Source organism: Saccopteryx bilineata, chromosome 6 (assembly GCF_036850765.1).
Source record: "Saccopteryx bilineata isolate mSacBil1 chromosome 6, mSacBil1_pri_phased_curated, whole genome shotgun sequence".
NCBI classification, from domain to species: domain Eukaryota; kingdom Metazoa; phylum Chordata; class Mammalia; order Chiroptera; family Emballonuridae; genus Saccopteryx; species Saccopteryx bilineata.
In genome coordinates, this window is record NC_089495.1 from 140,184,849 (window position 1) to 140,200,984 (window position 16,136).

General features: G+C 46.9%; 1 protein-coding gene across 1 annotated transcript in view; it reads left to right on the plus strand.

Annotated features, from left to right (window-relative positions):
* The window catches only part of GREB1 (growth regulating estrogen receptor binding 1), a 121,044-nt gene that overhangs the window by 41,528 nt on the left and 63,380 nt on the right, over positions 1-16,136 (plus strand). Inside the window, exon 2 of the mRNA XM_066236264.1 lies at positions 15,707-15,887. Coding sequence (XP_066092361.1) covers positions 15,731-15,887 — 157 coding nt within the window. The 5' untranslated portion in view covers positions 15,707-15,730. The remainder of the gene's footprint in view (positions 1-15,706; positions 15,888-16,136) is intronic.

Below are 16,136 nucleotides of genomic sequence, written 5' to 3' on the forward strand. Positions count from 1 at the left end.
ATACAAACACTTGACGGCTAAGCCAGGTGTATACCACTATTAATTTTCCTTCTTCCTGCATAGCTTTTTGTTTTCCCTGAAATTAATAAGGACTTGGTTTTTGAATGCATTTATCATTGTTAATCAGAACAAAACAGGGAAGTAGTAAGTGCTAGAAGGCATATTATAAGAAAGGGAGAAGCATACTATTTTTTTTAGGAGAAAGAACCTGCAACGAAAATAATCTCTATTGTGGGATCTCATGTAAATGAGATTGTGACACAGTGGATTTATTTGTTAGCAAATGCCAAAGACAGTTCCATGTGGCTGTTTTCCATGAGGGTGTTAGAAAAAAGCCAAGGTTATAATATTACAGTTGCAACTCCCATGTGGGACCAAGCTGTTGGGGTTGAAAATGTCTTGTGGTAAAACTGGGTCCAGGAGTCAACTTAGGAATCTGGTGGGTGGAGTGGACGGCCTGTCTCTGGCTCCATCTTTCCGGTGCCTCAGCCTCTCCAAATCACAAGACTCAGTCATTCGATTAGGAAGTACTAACGGAGACAGACAGGCGTGGGCTGACCTCTGGAGAGGCTGTATCACCAAAGCAGATGTGATATTTGCCCTCATGGGCTCATGGTCTTGTGGAAGATAGACATTGAAGTGTGACTTGTTGATGTGACAAGTCTTATGAAGGAAAATGCAGGCTGGGCTGGGTGTGTGGGGGGGGTGTTATCTAGTCCTAATTCTGCCAGAAGTTTAACAAAGTCTGTCACTTTGATTGCCCAGTTGATACAGGTTCTCAAAAAATGTTTTAGGATTAATCGATATCCCTAAATCCCTTAAATTCTCTTTCCTTGAACTTTCTGGAACCCTTATCTCCTTTCTGCATCAACAATCAAGCAGTTGTTAAACAGAGTAACATACAAGAGCTCGGAGTCAGTCTTTCTCAAGCTGTGAAACCAAATCCCATCAAGCATGAACTGTGCTCAAGGAAACCGTGCACCAGAAGTTAGGGTGGACACTCCTGCTCCCAGCTGTCCACGCTGGGAAAGGGCACAAATGCATGTTTGCTGCTAAAGTCTAGCGGTTACTCTTTTGGTAGACCAGATGCATGATAGCTCTTGAAGGATGGAGATTTTTCCATTGCTGTACCCCTACTCCAAATTTATTTACATCAGAGTTAATCAGTGGCTGAAATCTCCTCCAACTCTCCTCTTAAAAGGCAAGAATTTATCTAGTGCAAACACCCAAGTAGAAAGTAGCAGAATTATGTGCTTGGGTTGATTGTAGTATTCCTTGTCTTTAAATGATATCAGTTTCTGATTATAAGGCAGAGTGTTGGACCTGGTGATAGCTGTAAAATCTATGGCTATAGAATATTTTAGAGAGTCCTTTGCCAAGCTGTGCTCTGTTTGTGTGCATTAAGTGGTATCAAGTCTATATTTCCTGGGAGAAATCCTTTATACCAATACTCTTGTGAAATGATGTATGCTTGTCAAATTTCATTTTTTCTTTGCTTGCTGGTCCTAAAAGAATGACCAGATAACTTTTTGAGATTGGAAATCATTCAGTAATTAGATTGGATGAAGAATTAGCTCTTGGTTTGGGCAGTTTTCTTTTTTTTTTTGAGAGAAAGAGAGAGAGAAGGGGGGGGTACAGATAGGGACAGACAAACAGGAAGGGAGAGAAATGAGAAGTACCCACTCTTTGTTGTGACACCTTAGTTGTTCACTGATTGCTTTCTCATATGTGGCTTGACCTGGGGGCTCCAGCTGAGCCAGTGACCCCTTGCTCAAGCCAGAGACCCTATTCTCAACCCAGTGACCTCGAGGTTTTGAACCTGGGTCCTCTGCATCCCAGGCTGACACTGTCTATTGCGCCACTGCCTGGTCAGGCTTGGGCAATTTTCAACATTATTAAAATGTGACTTTGATCATTTGAAGTACAGAATTGTATTGCAGTATAGTTATTGCTTTCAAAAAACAATTGATTTTATTTTTTTTTAGTTTACATGTTTGTTTCCCACAATGACTGAGAATTCCCATCAGCCAAGATTCAGAGGATCTTCCTCATTTGAAGATAAAGGGAAGAAACTCTAAAAATATTGAAAATAATAAAATGGCCAAATCTGTATTAAATTTGTGTGGATGGAGGAATCCCCCTCACCTCCATCAGGGAAAAACAAAACCTATAAAATAGTAAAAAGAGAAGCCAGAATATACTGTAGAGCAGGGACTAACATTTTAAAGTAAAAGTGAGACATGAATGCCCACAGAAGTTTCTTTTGGGTTTGGTAAGATGAACGGAAGGAACAGTTGAGGGACTTGGAAAGGGACAAGAGAAGCAGATGAGTGACACACCTGTGAAAAGATACTCATTTATTAGTAAAGAGGGACATTCAAATTAAAACCAGAAGATACCATTTCACACGCACTAGCTGAGCAGAAATGTGAAAGTCTGATGATAACCTAAGTTGGTACAACCTTTTTGCTCTAGGGGGCACTATTTATGTAACCGCCAATATGCACGGTGCCCCCCTGGAGTTGTGTGTCATGCCTGGGACCTGTGTGTTTAACTGGAAGCGTAAGTGATCATGTATATGCTGGTGCTATTTGTAATAACACGCGAGGAAACAAAAAAAACTAGAGGTAACTCAGCTATCAACTATAAAGGGGAAAAAGAAGTGCTATATTTCCACAATAACTTGTTAGAGAGCAACGAACGTGACAGACACAGGCAAGGTCATGGGTGAACCTTAGGAATGTGGTATTGAGCGAGAAAAGCGAGTCACAGAAAAATCATGCGGCGTGAGTACAGACAGAGTTTTACAAATGTAAAACCGGACTGCACGTTGCTTAGGTTGAAACTTAAATGAAAATGAAGTTAGGATGAGCTTGTCAGAAACGGCACGTTTCAGACTCTGCACCAGACCTGCGGAAGCCGAATCTGCACTCTACCCAGACCCCTGGGGACTCGCCGCACACTCAAGCTGATTTTTGCCGAGTAGGAACAACAAAAAAAAAGTAACTCTATGTTAAATTTTAGGTCAAAATTCTCTGGGTGAGGGGTATGCAACATAATTTAATGACAAGATAACCTAGACATGTTTTCTTTGAATATATGTACCCTGAAATATTAATGTCATCCCATTAACATTAATAAAAATTTATTAAAAAAAAATTTTAGGTCAAAATTAAGTTAAACTTAAATGAAGAATTTTATTAAAATTGTAAAGAAAAGCAAGGGAAAGATAAACATACAATTCCAGATACCCGTTTCCTGGGGGTGGGGACAGGGAATGAATGAGGCACACCCAGGGGACGTCAGGGTGATGTGATGTTTTTCTTAAACTGGGAGTGGACATACATACATACGGCTTTCGCTGTATCATGAGACTATAATATACATATTTCTATTTTACTAATGTTCTTCTGTACTTGCTCACATTTAATAAGCACAATTTAAAAAAGGAAAAGGGATCGGAGTGAGGGTTGGACCAAGGTGGAAAGAGGGCCTGCAGGTTGGGGGACACTGGCGTTTGGGGAGAGGTCATCCCAGTCTCTCTTGGATCAGAGATGCTGTCTGCCAGGCTCCAAGGTCAGCCTGCTTCCAGGGAGAAGGAGTCCATGGAGGCAGGGGGCTGGTGTTGATGGGGCAGGTGCCCCTGGCTGCCTCCCAGCGTCCAGACAGTGACTCAGGCCCTTCCCTGGAGCATCGCGCTGGGGACTCCGGCTCCCAGTTCAGCACCCTTCAGTGGGGCGTTCAGTTTACCCTGGGAGTGCTGTCAGCTGAGGCAGCTGTTGAGTTGGAGCGGTAGGTTGTCTAAGAGATGATCGAGCTCTGACCCAGGTTGAATGCCTTGCCTGCTAGGGAGTGTGACTCCCTGCCAGGTCTGTGTGGCTCCAGCACATTCAGTCCCTCGTCTGGTCCGGACTGGCTGCCCCAGAGTGGACTCAGGCTTGACGGAATGTCATAATTATAATTCTCCCACCCCAAAGTCATTCATACAACTTGCACATGACTGACCATTTGTAAAAAAAGTATATACATATATAGAAAAATACAGAAGATTAGAAAGAAAAAATTTGCCTATAATTCTGATTCCCCAGATATCCACTATTAACATTTTAGTGTATTTCTGTCCCGTCTTTTTTTCAGTGCAGTTAAAAAAAATTACAATTATATTAGGTGCTAAGAATGTGAGTGATGTGACTTTATAGCCTTAATTATACTTCCTCTGCTTTCTATGATTATTGTCCTGCTTTTGGTTATTTGAATATGTCATATTAAGTATGTAGAGACTATCCTTGCTAATGAGTCAACCTTAGCAGGAACAAAGTGGAAAATGTTCATTTATTCCTGGAGAATGTAGCAAACATTCATCATTTGGGGTCATTAATTCTCTCTTTTTTTTCTTATTTCTTGAAAATTAACCTGCCTCCAGGAACAATTCTCTGATAAACACTATCATAGTACTTACTTTGTACTAGGATCTGGGGAAACAGTCCGGCAAGATAGGTTTCTAGGAGTTCAGTCTTGGGGGTAGGCATGAAAATTACGCTTGTGTCTCATAAAATAAAAGACTGGGCGTGAATGGTTTGGGCTTCCGTGATCGGGGCTTGCTTTTGAAGGGCAGAGCTGATAAACGTCCTTCCTCTGAGCCAAAGCCACAAAGTCTGTTGTCTTTTCCTAAGCCTTTTGTTTTTGTTTTAAGGTTCACCGCAAACTTTAGCAGTGAAGAAAAAATAAAAGTGCAGTAACTGGGTCATTGTGACCCAGAACTGACCAAAATACTTCTAATTACTACAGCCGACAGCGATGAATCATCCTGAAGCAAGCTGACTGCCTTTTCACTCAGACTTTTCACTCAGACGTGTTCGTAATCGGGCTCGTTGTGCTCTCGCCGGTGAAACGTTTGCTCCAGAATGTTTGGGTGTGGAGGAGGAGAGGGGTCGGTGTTGGACCTGCGAGTCTGGGACAGTGCCGTGGGCAGGGGGTCTGCGTGTTAGCAAGGCCCAGGCTTCCTTGTGGCCAGGCTGGGGCGTAGTTAGTCACTGTCATCACGGTGGTGATACCGATAAAACCTGCCCTTTGTTGAGTGCCTACAATGTACCAGGCAGGATAAAGGGAGCTTTGTAGTCCTATGTGTTTTAGCCTCCCAACAACCTTGTGATATCGGTGTTGTTACCTGCATTTTGCTGAGAAGAACTGAGGCTCTGGGCAGTTAGGTCACTCAAACACCAGTGAGTAGTGGGCACTGTGAATGTTGAACGAATGAATGAATGACCACTCCAGGCCGATTAATGGAAGGGGATGACAGGAGGAGGGAACCTGGCCAATAGGAACCAAAAGAGTTGGTCCCAAAAGTTAAGAGGTTTCTTACGGCCCAGTTAATCATTTTTGTAAGTTTTAAGCTCTAAATTTGAGTAGCAGTGGGGGAAGGGAGGGGATTTCAGTGTAGGCAAAGGTTGAAAGTTTAGTAATGATCATTGTTACTATTACTATGGCCTATAGAGTAAATACTATATCAATGTTATTCACTGGTCTAAGAACCCTATGTACAATAATTCAGGGAGGCCATACAACAATGCTGAGAAACAATACTGTCATCCCTTTATTTTAGGTTGAGGGAATGGAGGCATCAAGATTAAGTAAGTTGCTGAAGATCTAACATTTAGTAAGTCAGAATTTAAGCCCAAGTTTGGGTCCAGGGCCCATTGTCTAAAAAACTCTGCTGCTTTCTCTCCTTCCCTCTCTCTTTATATATACATCTTTATAAAATAAAATATCATCTGTTACATTACATATATGGATATATGTGTATTTTTAGCTCTGTAATTCTATAACAATTTTTTTAAAGCTTCTTTTTTTGTGTGACAGAGACAGACAGGGATAGACAGACAGGAAGGGAGAGAGATGAGAAGCATCAATTATTTTTTGTGGCACCTCAGTTTCTCATTGATTGTTTTCTCATATGTGCCTTGACTGGGGGGCTACAGCAGACCGAGTGACCCCTTGCTCAAGCCAGCGACCTTGGGCTCAAGCTGGTGAGTCTTGCTCAAACCAGATGAGCCTGCGCTCAAAATGGCTACCTTGGGGTTTCAAACCTGGGTCCTCCGTGTCCCAGTCCGACGCTCTATCCACTGCGCCACTGCCTGGCCAGGCTACTTCTATAACAATTTAAAATCTATTTCTTGCTGAGTGATATATCTTAAGTGTATCACATCATTTAAAAGCTCTTTCGTGCACATGGATATTGGAGACTGCATTAAACACTCCTTTCAGGTTGGGCATTTCCGTAATGTCCAGTTTGCTGTCATTACAGACAGTGCACTGTCCACCCTGTTGGGACCTCATCACACTTGGTTTGTCTCTACAGGGCAGGGTACCAGATGTTTGCCTCACCTCTCTCACACAGAACCAGCAGGGGGTGCTGCCTTGTCCTTGCTGTGAATGTATGGGGATGGGTGGGGTCCCCAGTGGCATGACAGGGAAACCCCTGTGACCTATCCAAGTCATCTTTGTGGGCAAATAAAAGATGCTGGTGGGAAGATAAAAACCAAAGTGAAAGGTCTTCAGTACAAATGGAGTGGGCTATTATTTTCTTTCCTTTTTCAACTATGATTTGAGCAGGATCCTTGGGCTTATGAGTTAATTGCAACAGGGATGTGTGGGAGGCCCATAGTGGTAAAAGCAGTTTAAGTGAAAGAAGTGTAGGAACGTGTGTCTGTGACTCCCAGGGGTGTTTCCTGGGTGTTCCTGGAGGTGGTCGTCCTGAGGGTGGCATGCTCCTTTGGGGCAGCGTCACACCTGCGGTCCCCCGGTGGCGGCAAGCCAGACTGCCCGTTTCCTGTGGCAGAGCTCTGCTCTTCCCCCGCCCTTTGTTCTCTGCACAGAGGACGTGGTTCCACTCCAAGCACAGGACTTTCATGTTGTTTAAAAAGACCTGCATTAATTGCTGGTGGTTAGACTGACAGATCGGTATGTACCTGCGCAGAGAGCAGCCTGACCCAGCTAAACACTTCAGTGCTAAGAAGATGGAAAACTGTGGCATTTGCCATCTGACCCAGCAGGACCCTGAGGCGGCTGGAGCTCAAGTTGGAAGGTCTGCTGCTGATTTCACAACCGCCCCCCCCCCCGGGCCTTCACCCCCCCACCCCCAGTGGTTTGAGCCTCAGGAGCAAGCAGATACTGGCTTGGAAACCTCTCCTCTGGCTGGCTCTGCTGCCTCCGCCTCCCTGGGCAGGGGCTGGGCAGCCCCGGTGTCAGGCTGGCCGAGCCCTTGGCAACCTTCTCAGGGGTGTCAGGGCTCCCGCGTGATGAAAGGCAACTTCTGCAAACACTCCTGCTCCGCCTTCCCTTGGCTGGCTGATCTGTGGGCTGCCTGAAGTGACCAGGTACGGTGCGTGTGACTTGGGAGCTGGGCGCCCACTTTTGGGGGTGGAGAGGTCTGTGTTGGCTTTTTGCTTAAATTATAAGAATGACATCGGCCTGTGTTTATCAGAATAAAGGCAAAGCATTTGCTTTTAGTATGATGCTGTGGGCGGGTTCTGGAGAAAAACTTTTCAATAGTTTCTTCCTTTCTGGAAAATCTTCCCTGGCTTTGTTCTGAAGGTGCTTCTCTCCCCTTAAGCTCTCACTCCAGCGGGTTTGGGGGCGGGTGGGCAGGGGGTGACAACATTGCTTTGTCGTCCCCTTCAGAGAGTTGACACTCAGAGGAAGCACTACTGCACATTCTGTGAACAGATGTTGGGGCCGCAGCCGCTGTCAGGGCAGTCTCAGTTGGGTGGACCGGCCAGTTAGACAGAAGTCCAGCCCCCCTGGGCTGGCTTGCCCTCCTTCCGAAACACCTGTGGCGTTTATGAGTTCCTGGAGGGAACCGTGAAGGAATCTGCATCAGAATGCCATTTCCTGTCGGGAGGCCCCTCAAAGAGTTTATAGGAGACCATTCTGCCATCTGAATGTGTTTATAGCCATATCATATATTCCGGGCTGACCCTCCCGGTGGGACTGGTGGGCCCATCCGTGCTGTTGAAATTGCGGAATGAGGCAGAAAACTCAGCCTGGAGACGGCTTTGCTTTTGTTTTCCAAAGCTTGGGACGCGGTCCTCAGAAATAAGTCACCATCCTTCCATGCTGGCGGAGGAGTCTTCAGTTTTGCAGTTAGCACGTTGGAGTAGGAAGGAACGGGTTCGTGGGAGCTTTGATCCGAGCTGGAGCTTGGGGGTGTTCTAAGACTGGGAGGAGCTGTGTCACCATAGCGGGCTGGGACAGGGTATCTTCCCAGGAGGCCCTGCAAGGGGAGCAGGGATTCTAGGGGAAGCCTTCTTCTATAGCAGAGGGAGCCTCTGGTGGGGAGTCTGGGGCGACAGGTGTGTTTCAGATGCTATTCAGAACAGAGGCAGATGGCCAAAGGGGAGGGGACAAGAGGCCTGGCAAGCCGCTGTGGGAAGATTCACTCTCTCAGGGACTTGAACTCCAGCCTTTGATCCCAGAGTCTTTCCTCTTTCTCCTCTGCCATGGTCACTTCTCCAGGCAATGGCGAGAAGTGACAGCGGACAAAGACAAGTGGGGACAAGACCTAGCGAGGTGTTGGCCCTGGGAGGGCTCAGCCAGAAAGGGGGTGGCTGGAGGGTCCTGAACACGTGGTGCCCGGAGCTCCTCAGAAGCCCCATCGCACCTTCCTCCTGCCTCGCTGTCGTGACACCCCGACTTCCTCCCCCCCTCGAAAGCTTGGTCTTCCCCTCCTTCATGCTGCACACGGAGCAGCTTGTGGCTCCTCTTTGGCCCCACGCATTGCCATGGTCGCCCACGGGCCTCCCTTTGGAAGCTAGGTGATCTGTCACACGCTGTCTCCACAGGCCTGCTTCACGTCCTCCACTGGCTCCAGCGCCGCGTCCGACCTGGCCCTTGTCACTGTGCCCTCGCGCCTCCACACCCACCTGTGCTCCTGCACCTGGGAGGACCTGGGCTCCCAATCACGCAACGGGTGTCGCCTCTGGGTCAAGCTTGGGTGCACTGTCCCCCTCCCATCCCCCAGGCCCCTTCTTCTTTTCAGCCTGCAAACCCACCTTTCCAGAGTCGGCTCTTCCCAGAGGCCCTCTGAGATTGACCTGGGATGGAACAGTCCTCTCCCATCTCTGTCTGAAGCTACCTTCTTGCCCGCGTAGACGGCAGTCATGCTGTAATTTGTGCCACGTCCTTTGCCTGCTTGCCTGCCTACCTGCGAGTTTCTCCAGGGACCCTGTCCGTTGTACCTTTGCCCTTAGCTCCAAGCGGGAATGAAATAATTTCTGCCACGTATCCAAACTAGATTCTTTAGCTTTGCTTAAGGCAGAACCATGACTCTGGAAGAGGAGACTGTCTGTTTTTCAGAGGAGGCACAGAACACATTGGAAGTTGTGGATTTGTGGCTTAGGGCAGACCCAGCTGTCTGAACTTGGCTCTGAGACCCTGAAGGCCCCCAGCTGCACCCTGTCTTCCAGCCTGGGTGGCTCAGGTGGCCATTGAGTGGGATCTTGGGCAGATAGGGGTGACTAGCAGAGTTGTCAGCCATCATTGCCAGGCCCACTCTCCACAAGAAACTGCCCTGGGCTTGTGGGGAAGGAGCCATGAGCAGTCTTGGTTGCTGCGCCCGGCAGTTCAGGCCCCCGAGGAGAGGGGAGACACAGACACTCTCTGTGGTCTTAGGAGGAAGGCTCAGAGCCCAGTGAGGTGCCAGCAATGTGCTGGGCAGAGGGGAGGGTGAAGGAGAGGGAGCAGTGAATTTTCCTCAAGGACAAGCAGAAGGAGGAACAGGCAACGATAGGCGTATGGAACAGTTATGCGTCCACGAAGAAAGAACAAAGGGCACGTCATATACTGTGATGCTCACAGGAAGGGCTCCCCTCTGACCTGGCTTAGAACAGAAGCAGTAGATGAGTTCAGGTGATACTTGGGACAGGGATGACATTATCAGGGGTCTCAAACTCGCGGCCTGCGGGCCGCATGCGGCCCGCCCACCAATTTTATGCGGCCCACAGACTAATCAAACTTCGTGGATTAGTCTGCGGGCCAGTCTGCGGGCTGCACAAAATTGGTGGGCGGGCCGCATGCGGCCCACGGGCCCGAGTTTGAGACCCCTGCATTAGCTAATACATTTTCTGGTGTAGTCTTCCTTGAAGAGAGAGGAAGGGAGAGAGATGAGAAGCATCAACTCATATTTGTGTCACTTTAGTTGTTCATTGATTGTTTTTCATATGTGCTGTAAAGCAGTGGTCCCCAACCTTTTTTGGGCCGCGGACCGGTTTAATGTCAGAAAATATTTTCACGGACTGGCCTTTAGGGTGGGACAGATAAATGTATCACATGACCGAGACAAGCGTCAAGAGTGAGTCTTAGATGGATGTAACAGAGGGAATCTGGTCATTTTTTAAAAATAAAACATCATTCAGACTTAAATATAAGTAAAGTGGAAATAATGTAAGTTATTTAATCTTTCTCTGTGGACCGGTACCAAATGGCCCACGGACCGGTACCAGTCTGCGGCTCAGGGGTTGGGGACCACTGCTGTAAAGCCTGTAACCACGGCCACCACTATCACAACCGCCTGACCCATTCAGGTTCGCATTTGATTCGGACAGTCGGTAATGAAACAACGGAGCCAAAAACTGATGGGCCATTATCTTTAATCCTAGCTTGTACCCGGCAGGCAAGTAAAAACACACACTGGGTTCCAAAACTCACTCATTCAGTGCTCACAAAGCTACTGACTTATCTGAGTTTCCTAGACTCAAAGGTTTCTAGCTCACTAGCCTTATTCATCTCTGTTCCCCATCTCCTTCTCTCTGCACAAACTCTGCACTAACTGGCTTCTCCTTCAGCACTCCACCATCTTGGCTGCTTCTCCTGGCCTCCTCCATGTGGCCTCTCTCTGCTCTCTTCTCTACTCTCTCCTGTAATGCTAATCTCAGGAACTGAGAGAGAGCAAGCTCCCAGTCTGCCCCACTTTATAGTATAGATTCAAAACCTTTAATCCAATATATTCAATACAAACAAGAAAGTCTGTGATACAAAGTCACTTATCTGAGGCATAATGGGATTCCTCATGAGAGTGCACGACCCCACATCAAAAAGGGTGGGAAAGGCTTAGTCCTAAAACCAAGCTGCAGGCTACAAGGATCCTGCCTGCCCACAGTCTGCCCCCAACACACATTAATATAATCACACCCATCCCAAGCAAGAAGGGCAATTAATATTATCGCCTGGGTGACGGACTTCCACATGGGCAGTGCCATCTTTAACAAAGTGAGCATAATATATTTTATCTGCCCAACACGTGCTTTGACGGGGTGGGGGGCTCAAGCCAAGCCAGTGATACCTTGCTCAAGTCAGCAAACTTGGACTTCAAGCCAGGGACCCCATTTGGGCTCAAGCCAGTGACCTTGGAATCATGTTGATGATCCCATGCTCAAGCTGGCGACCTTGGGGTTTTGAGCCTGGGACCTCCCAGGTTGACACTCTATCCACTATGCCACCACCAGTGGTCAGGCTGGTGTACTCATAAAGGAAGCAGAGGTTTAATTATGTCTACTGGAGTACAATGACACAAATTAAGTCAAGATCTTTGGCCAACATCTAGAAATGAGACTTATGAGCAACTATTTCCAGTTTTATAGAGGAAACTAGAATTTATCAACATCTACTGTGTGCCAGCCGCCCTCCATTTGTTTGTTCTTTTAGCCTCGACTACAGCTGTGGAAGGTGGTTTATAGTCCTTGTTTCACAAATGAGGAAATGGAAGCACAGAGAGGTTAAGTAACTTGCCCAAGGCCACACAGCTTAAAAGAAGCATAGCCATGAATTAAGCCCCTATTGGTCTTATTCCAAATACATGTCTGTTTTGTTTTTTTTTTAACCACCTAGCAGTCAGATTATGGAGGAAATGGGTGTTGGTGACTGTCCATGAGTTAACAGATCTCTGTGGCCACTGGGGAAGGTGGGGTTGGATCTGAGGGAGAGCAGCAGGAAGAGGTGGCTACTTAATTTTTATGAGCAAAGTGACGAGTGTGCAGCACCGAGGGCTACACAGAGCCAGTGTTATTTTAGGAAGTGAGTTCTGGCCCATTTCGGGAACTCAATAGCTGCTGCTGACAGATTGGAGCTTTGGGTTTAGACAGCGGTGCCTCACTGCCTGACTGATAAAAGAGACAGGAAAAGAACTGTGGGCTTAGGTTTTAGCTGGACACCTAATTCTGTAGGCTTCCCTGGGCCCCTGAACCTTTTAAGATAAGTGAGTTTTTTCTGCCTTATGGGCAAAACTTTTGATATTCTGGTCCTAAAAAAAAGAAAGAAAAATAGTGGGGGTGGTCACTTCTTTGAATGGGCTGGAGTCCAGTCCACCGCTTTAATCTCCAGGGCAGGGCTCGGTGGGCTGCCAGACAGGCGACGCTGTCCAGGCCCCTAGCCCCTCGGGCCCCTGCTTGTTTATTTTGCACGCTCCCTCTCCTCCTCCTCTCTGGCAGACTGGTCTTCAGGCGACATTCTTAGAATGTTCTTGGTTTTCTTTGTCGGTCTAGAAATGTCTTTTTTGACACAATCAGGGTGGTATGGCCGTGGACTGGAAATGCCTTTTGAAATGAGGCCTTTCATGTACCGAGGCTTAATTTCCCTGTCATGGCAGCTACCCCAACCCCTTTTAGGTAAACAACATTAAGAAAGACCCTAAGGCACCCCTCTTCTAACCAAAAGTTTTCGCTTGTCTGGACAAGTAAACCCCATGAGGACAACAACAACTTTTCTGGAGTCAACGGCTGGAAAGCAAAGATTCTCATGCTTAGGGCCGTAGTTGGGCATTCTAAAATTGTACCCAAATAAACAAGGGACCTCAGGTGAGTCACTTGATCTCTCTGTTTTCTAGTGTGTAATGCAGGGGTTCCCAAACTTTTTACATAGGAGGCCAGTTCACTGTCCCTCAGACCGTTGGAGGGCCGGACTATAAAAAAACTATGAACAAATCCCTATGCACACTGCACATATCTTATTTTAAAGTAAAAAAACAAAATGGGAACAAATACAATATTTAAAATAAAAAACAAGTAAATTTAAATCAAGAAACTGACCAGTATTTCAATGGGAACTATGGGCCTGCTTTTGGCTAATGAGATGGTCAATGTGCTCCTCTCACTGACCACCAATGAAAGAGGTGCCCCTTCCGGAAGTGCAGCGGGGGCCGGATAAATGGCCTCAGGGGGCCGCATGTGGCCCGCGGGGCCGTAGTTTGGGGACCCCTGGTGTAATGAATGAGAACCATGCTGGTGAGTTTTAGAGCCATGGTGGAGATAAAATACAATTGCAGATGTAATCAAAGAGAAGCATGTGCATAAAGCGGCCCTAAGAAACGGTAGCTGTTGTTTAGATGTCTGCTTCAAATGTGCTTGGGCGGGATGTCGCTCAAGGAACGCAAAGCGTTTAAATTCCAGACTCAGTCTCTTCACCTGCAAGAAGGAGATACAGTAATACTTTTTGTCCCCGGGTGGTTGGCACATGGTCGCTGCTAAGTGAATATTGGTTTTCTTATTCTTTCATTCAAACTGGGGTCCTCCCTCTGTCCTTGAGTGTATGTTGACTGACTTATACATTGCATGCGGGACCACAGTAGATAATCTATATCTTTACATTAAAAACTGTATGTTGAAAAGTAATTGAAATGATTAGATAAAAAATATAAACGGAAGTTGTGGTAGTTTCTTTTTCATCTTCCTTTTGGACAGATGCTGTAATCTGGAAGTACGAGGATAAGTCTACCGTGTGCTGCAGTTCTGTGAGGCTAGGCAGAACCTTCCGTAGCCACTGCAGGGTTGAGGAGGCTCTCAGAGGAATGAGAACACTTCGCCCAGGAGGAGGTCTGGCGGTGGCTGTGGGTGCTGGCTTAGCCCCAGAGCCCAGCTTGCTGGCTCTGTCCTTTAGAAATTGAGAGGGATGCGATTGTAAACCAATACAAATTATCAATAGAAAGAAAGACTATGAGGCCGACCCCATCCTCCCCGTGTCCGGCCTATTTAGAAATCAAATATGTACTGAGATTGAAGGAGGAATCAGAACGGAATCATAAATTATCTCAAAGTAAATGAAGAGGAGGATACTTTATACTAAACCTATGTGCCGTAGCAAAAGAGGGAGCCCGGGGAAAATGGGTCGCCGTAAAGGTCTTCATTATTAAAGAAGATGGAAAATAGAGAGGGTGATAGAGTAATTATCTTAAGAAGTTTGGAAAGAGAAGAAGAATTTGAATCAGAAGGTAATAAACGCAAAAAGGTAAACTTAATGATATAGAAAACAACTTGGAAAACATTAGGAAGGAACACAGATTTCAGTGGAGGTTCTTGGGAAGTACTAAATAGAGATTTAACTGTATGTACGGTCCGGGGGAAATATCGGGGCAAATAAATGCCCCTTTCTTCAGTGGAATATGATGCTGCCATTAAAACTATTTTACTAAGCAGTTGTAAGAGGATTGGGTAGAAGGCTTACACTCAGTTAAAAATGCAGAATCAAAAATTGTGTTATGAGATGATTATGACCATGTGCATACAAACCTGTCTCCCTCTTACTCCCAGGTTCTGAGGGGAGTTCAGTCTGGAAAGAGCACATTACAGTATCCCAGTTGGAATGGGATACTGTCGCATGCTATCAGGCAGGGGGACTTAGAATACATCGTGTTAAATGAGGGAAGCCTGTCCCAAAAGGCCACATGCTGTATGATTCCACTAATATGAAATTTCCAGAGTAGACAAATCTACAGAGACAGAAAGTAAATGAATAGTTGCCTAGGGCTGTAGGGCTGGGGGAAGGGATGTTTGGGGGTGACAGGCAAAAGGTATGAGGTTTCTTTTTGGAGTGATGAAATGTTCTAAAACTGATCATGCAATGGTTACACAACACTGAGGATATGCTATATACCCTTGAATTGTGCGCTTACCGCGGGTGAATGGTATGCTATGTGAATTATGTCTGAACCAAGCTGCTACCAAAAAAAAAAAAAAAAAAAGAACCAAAACCAAAACACCACAGTGCTTATTTCAGGATAATGGAAACATCTGTGATTTTCCTTACTTTCCACCCTCTTTGGTAATTCCCACATTTCCAGATGATCATTCTGCATCACTTGTATAAATGAGAGTGTAACAAAACCAAAGACCTTTTTAAAGGAAGAATGTTAATCAGTGGCCTTTTTTTAGCAGTGAGGACAATAATGGGAAGTATGTAGCCTACCTCCTTGAGAAGCCAGGGGAGGCTGAGTAATCCTAAAACCTGGGGACCTGTTGTCATGGATCACTGGGTCGTCGGCTGCTGTCACACACACAAAGTGGTGCGGGGCTATTCTTCTGCCAGTCCAGGAAAATAAAGCCTCGTTCGTCCGGGGGTCTCTCAGGGGCAGGGTCACAACTCAGGGAAAAGCTGGAGTGGGGGGGGGGTCTGTGAAACCCGGGGTGGAGGACGGAGAGCTGATTTCCAGTAGAATCTGAGGGGTGTCAGAGGCTGCCATCTGAGTACTAAGTTGGAGAAAGCTGGGACTTATATAACTTCCTGTAATTGCCGGGTGCTGAGAGCTGAGACCTCCCCCACCCCACCCCCCACGCCTCCTCTCTGCTGAGCTGGGGTGGGTGGGAGGGGGGGGTTGCTGTCTGCCTTTGGGCTTCACGCGGGTCAGTCTTTTTAACTGACACTGAAATGCCATTTTGAACAGAAGACTCCATCATCTCTTTTGAAGATGGGGAACTCCTACACCGGACAGCTGAAGACGACGCGGTTCGAGGAGGTCCTGCACAACTCCATTGAGGCTTCGCTGCGCTCCAGCAGCCCGGTGCCCAGGCCCGTCTTCTCCCAGCTGTACCTGGAAGCTGAGCAGCAGCTCTCCGCCCTGGAAGGTAGGCCGGGCACCTGCGTCCTCCTGCGCGTCGGGCGGTTCACCTCAGTGTCCGCCTGTGCGTCGGCGGGTTCACCTCAGCAGCAGCCCTCGGAAACCGGAATATTCCCTCTTCTGCTTTGGGAGACACGGTGGAGAGTGGCAGACAGAAAAAAATTGTTAGAAAAAGAACGTGGCGCACAAATCCTTCCTTGGCTCCTTATTTTAAAGGAAATTTCAGTTGTAAGTGTTGCAAAGAATCACATTTTTT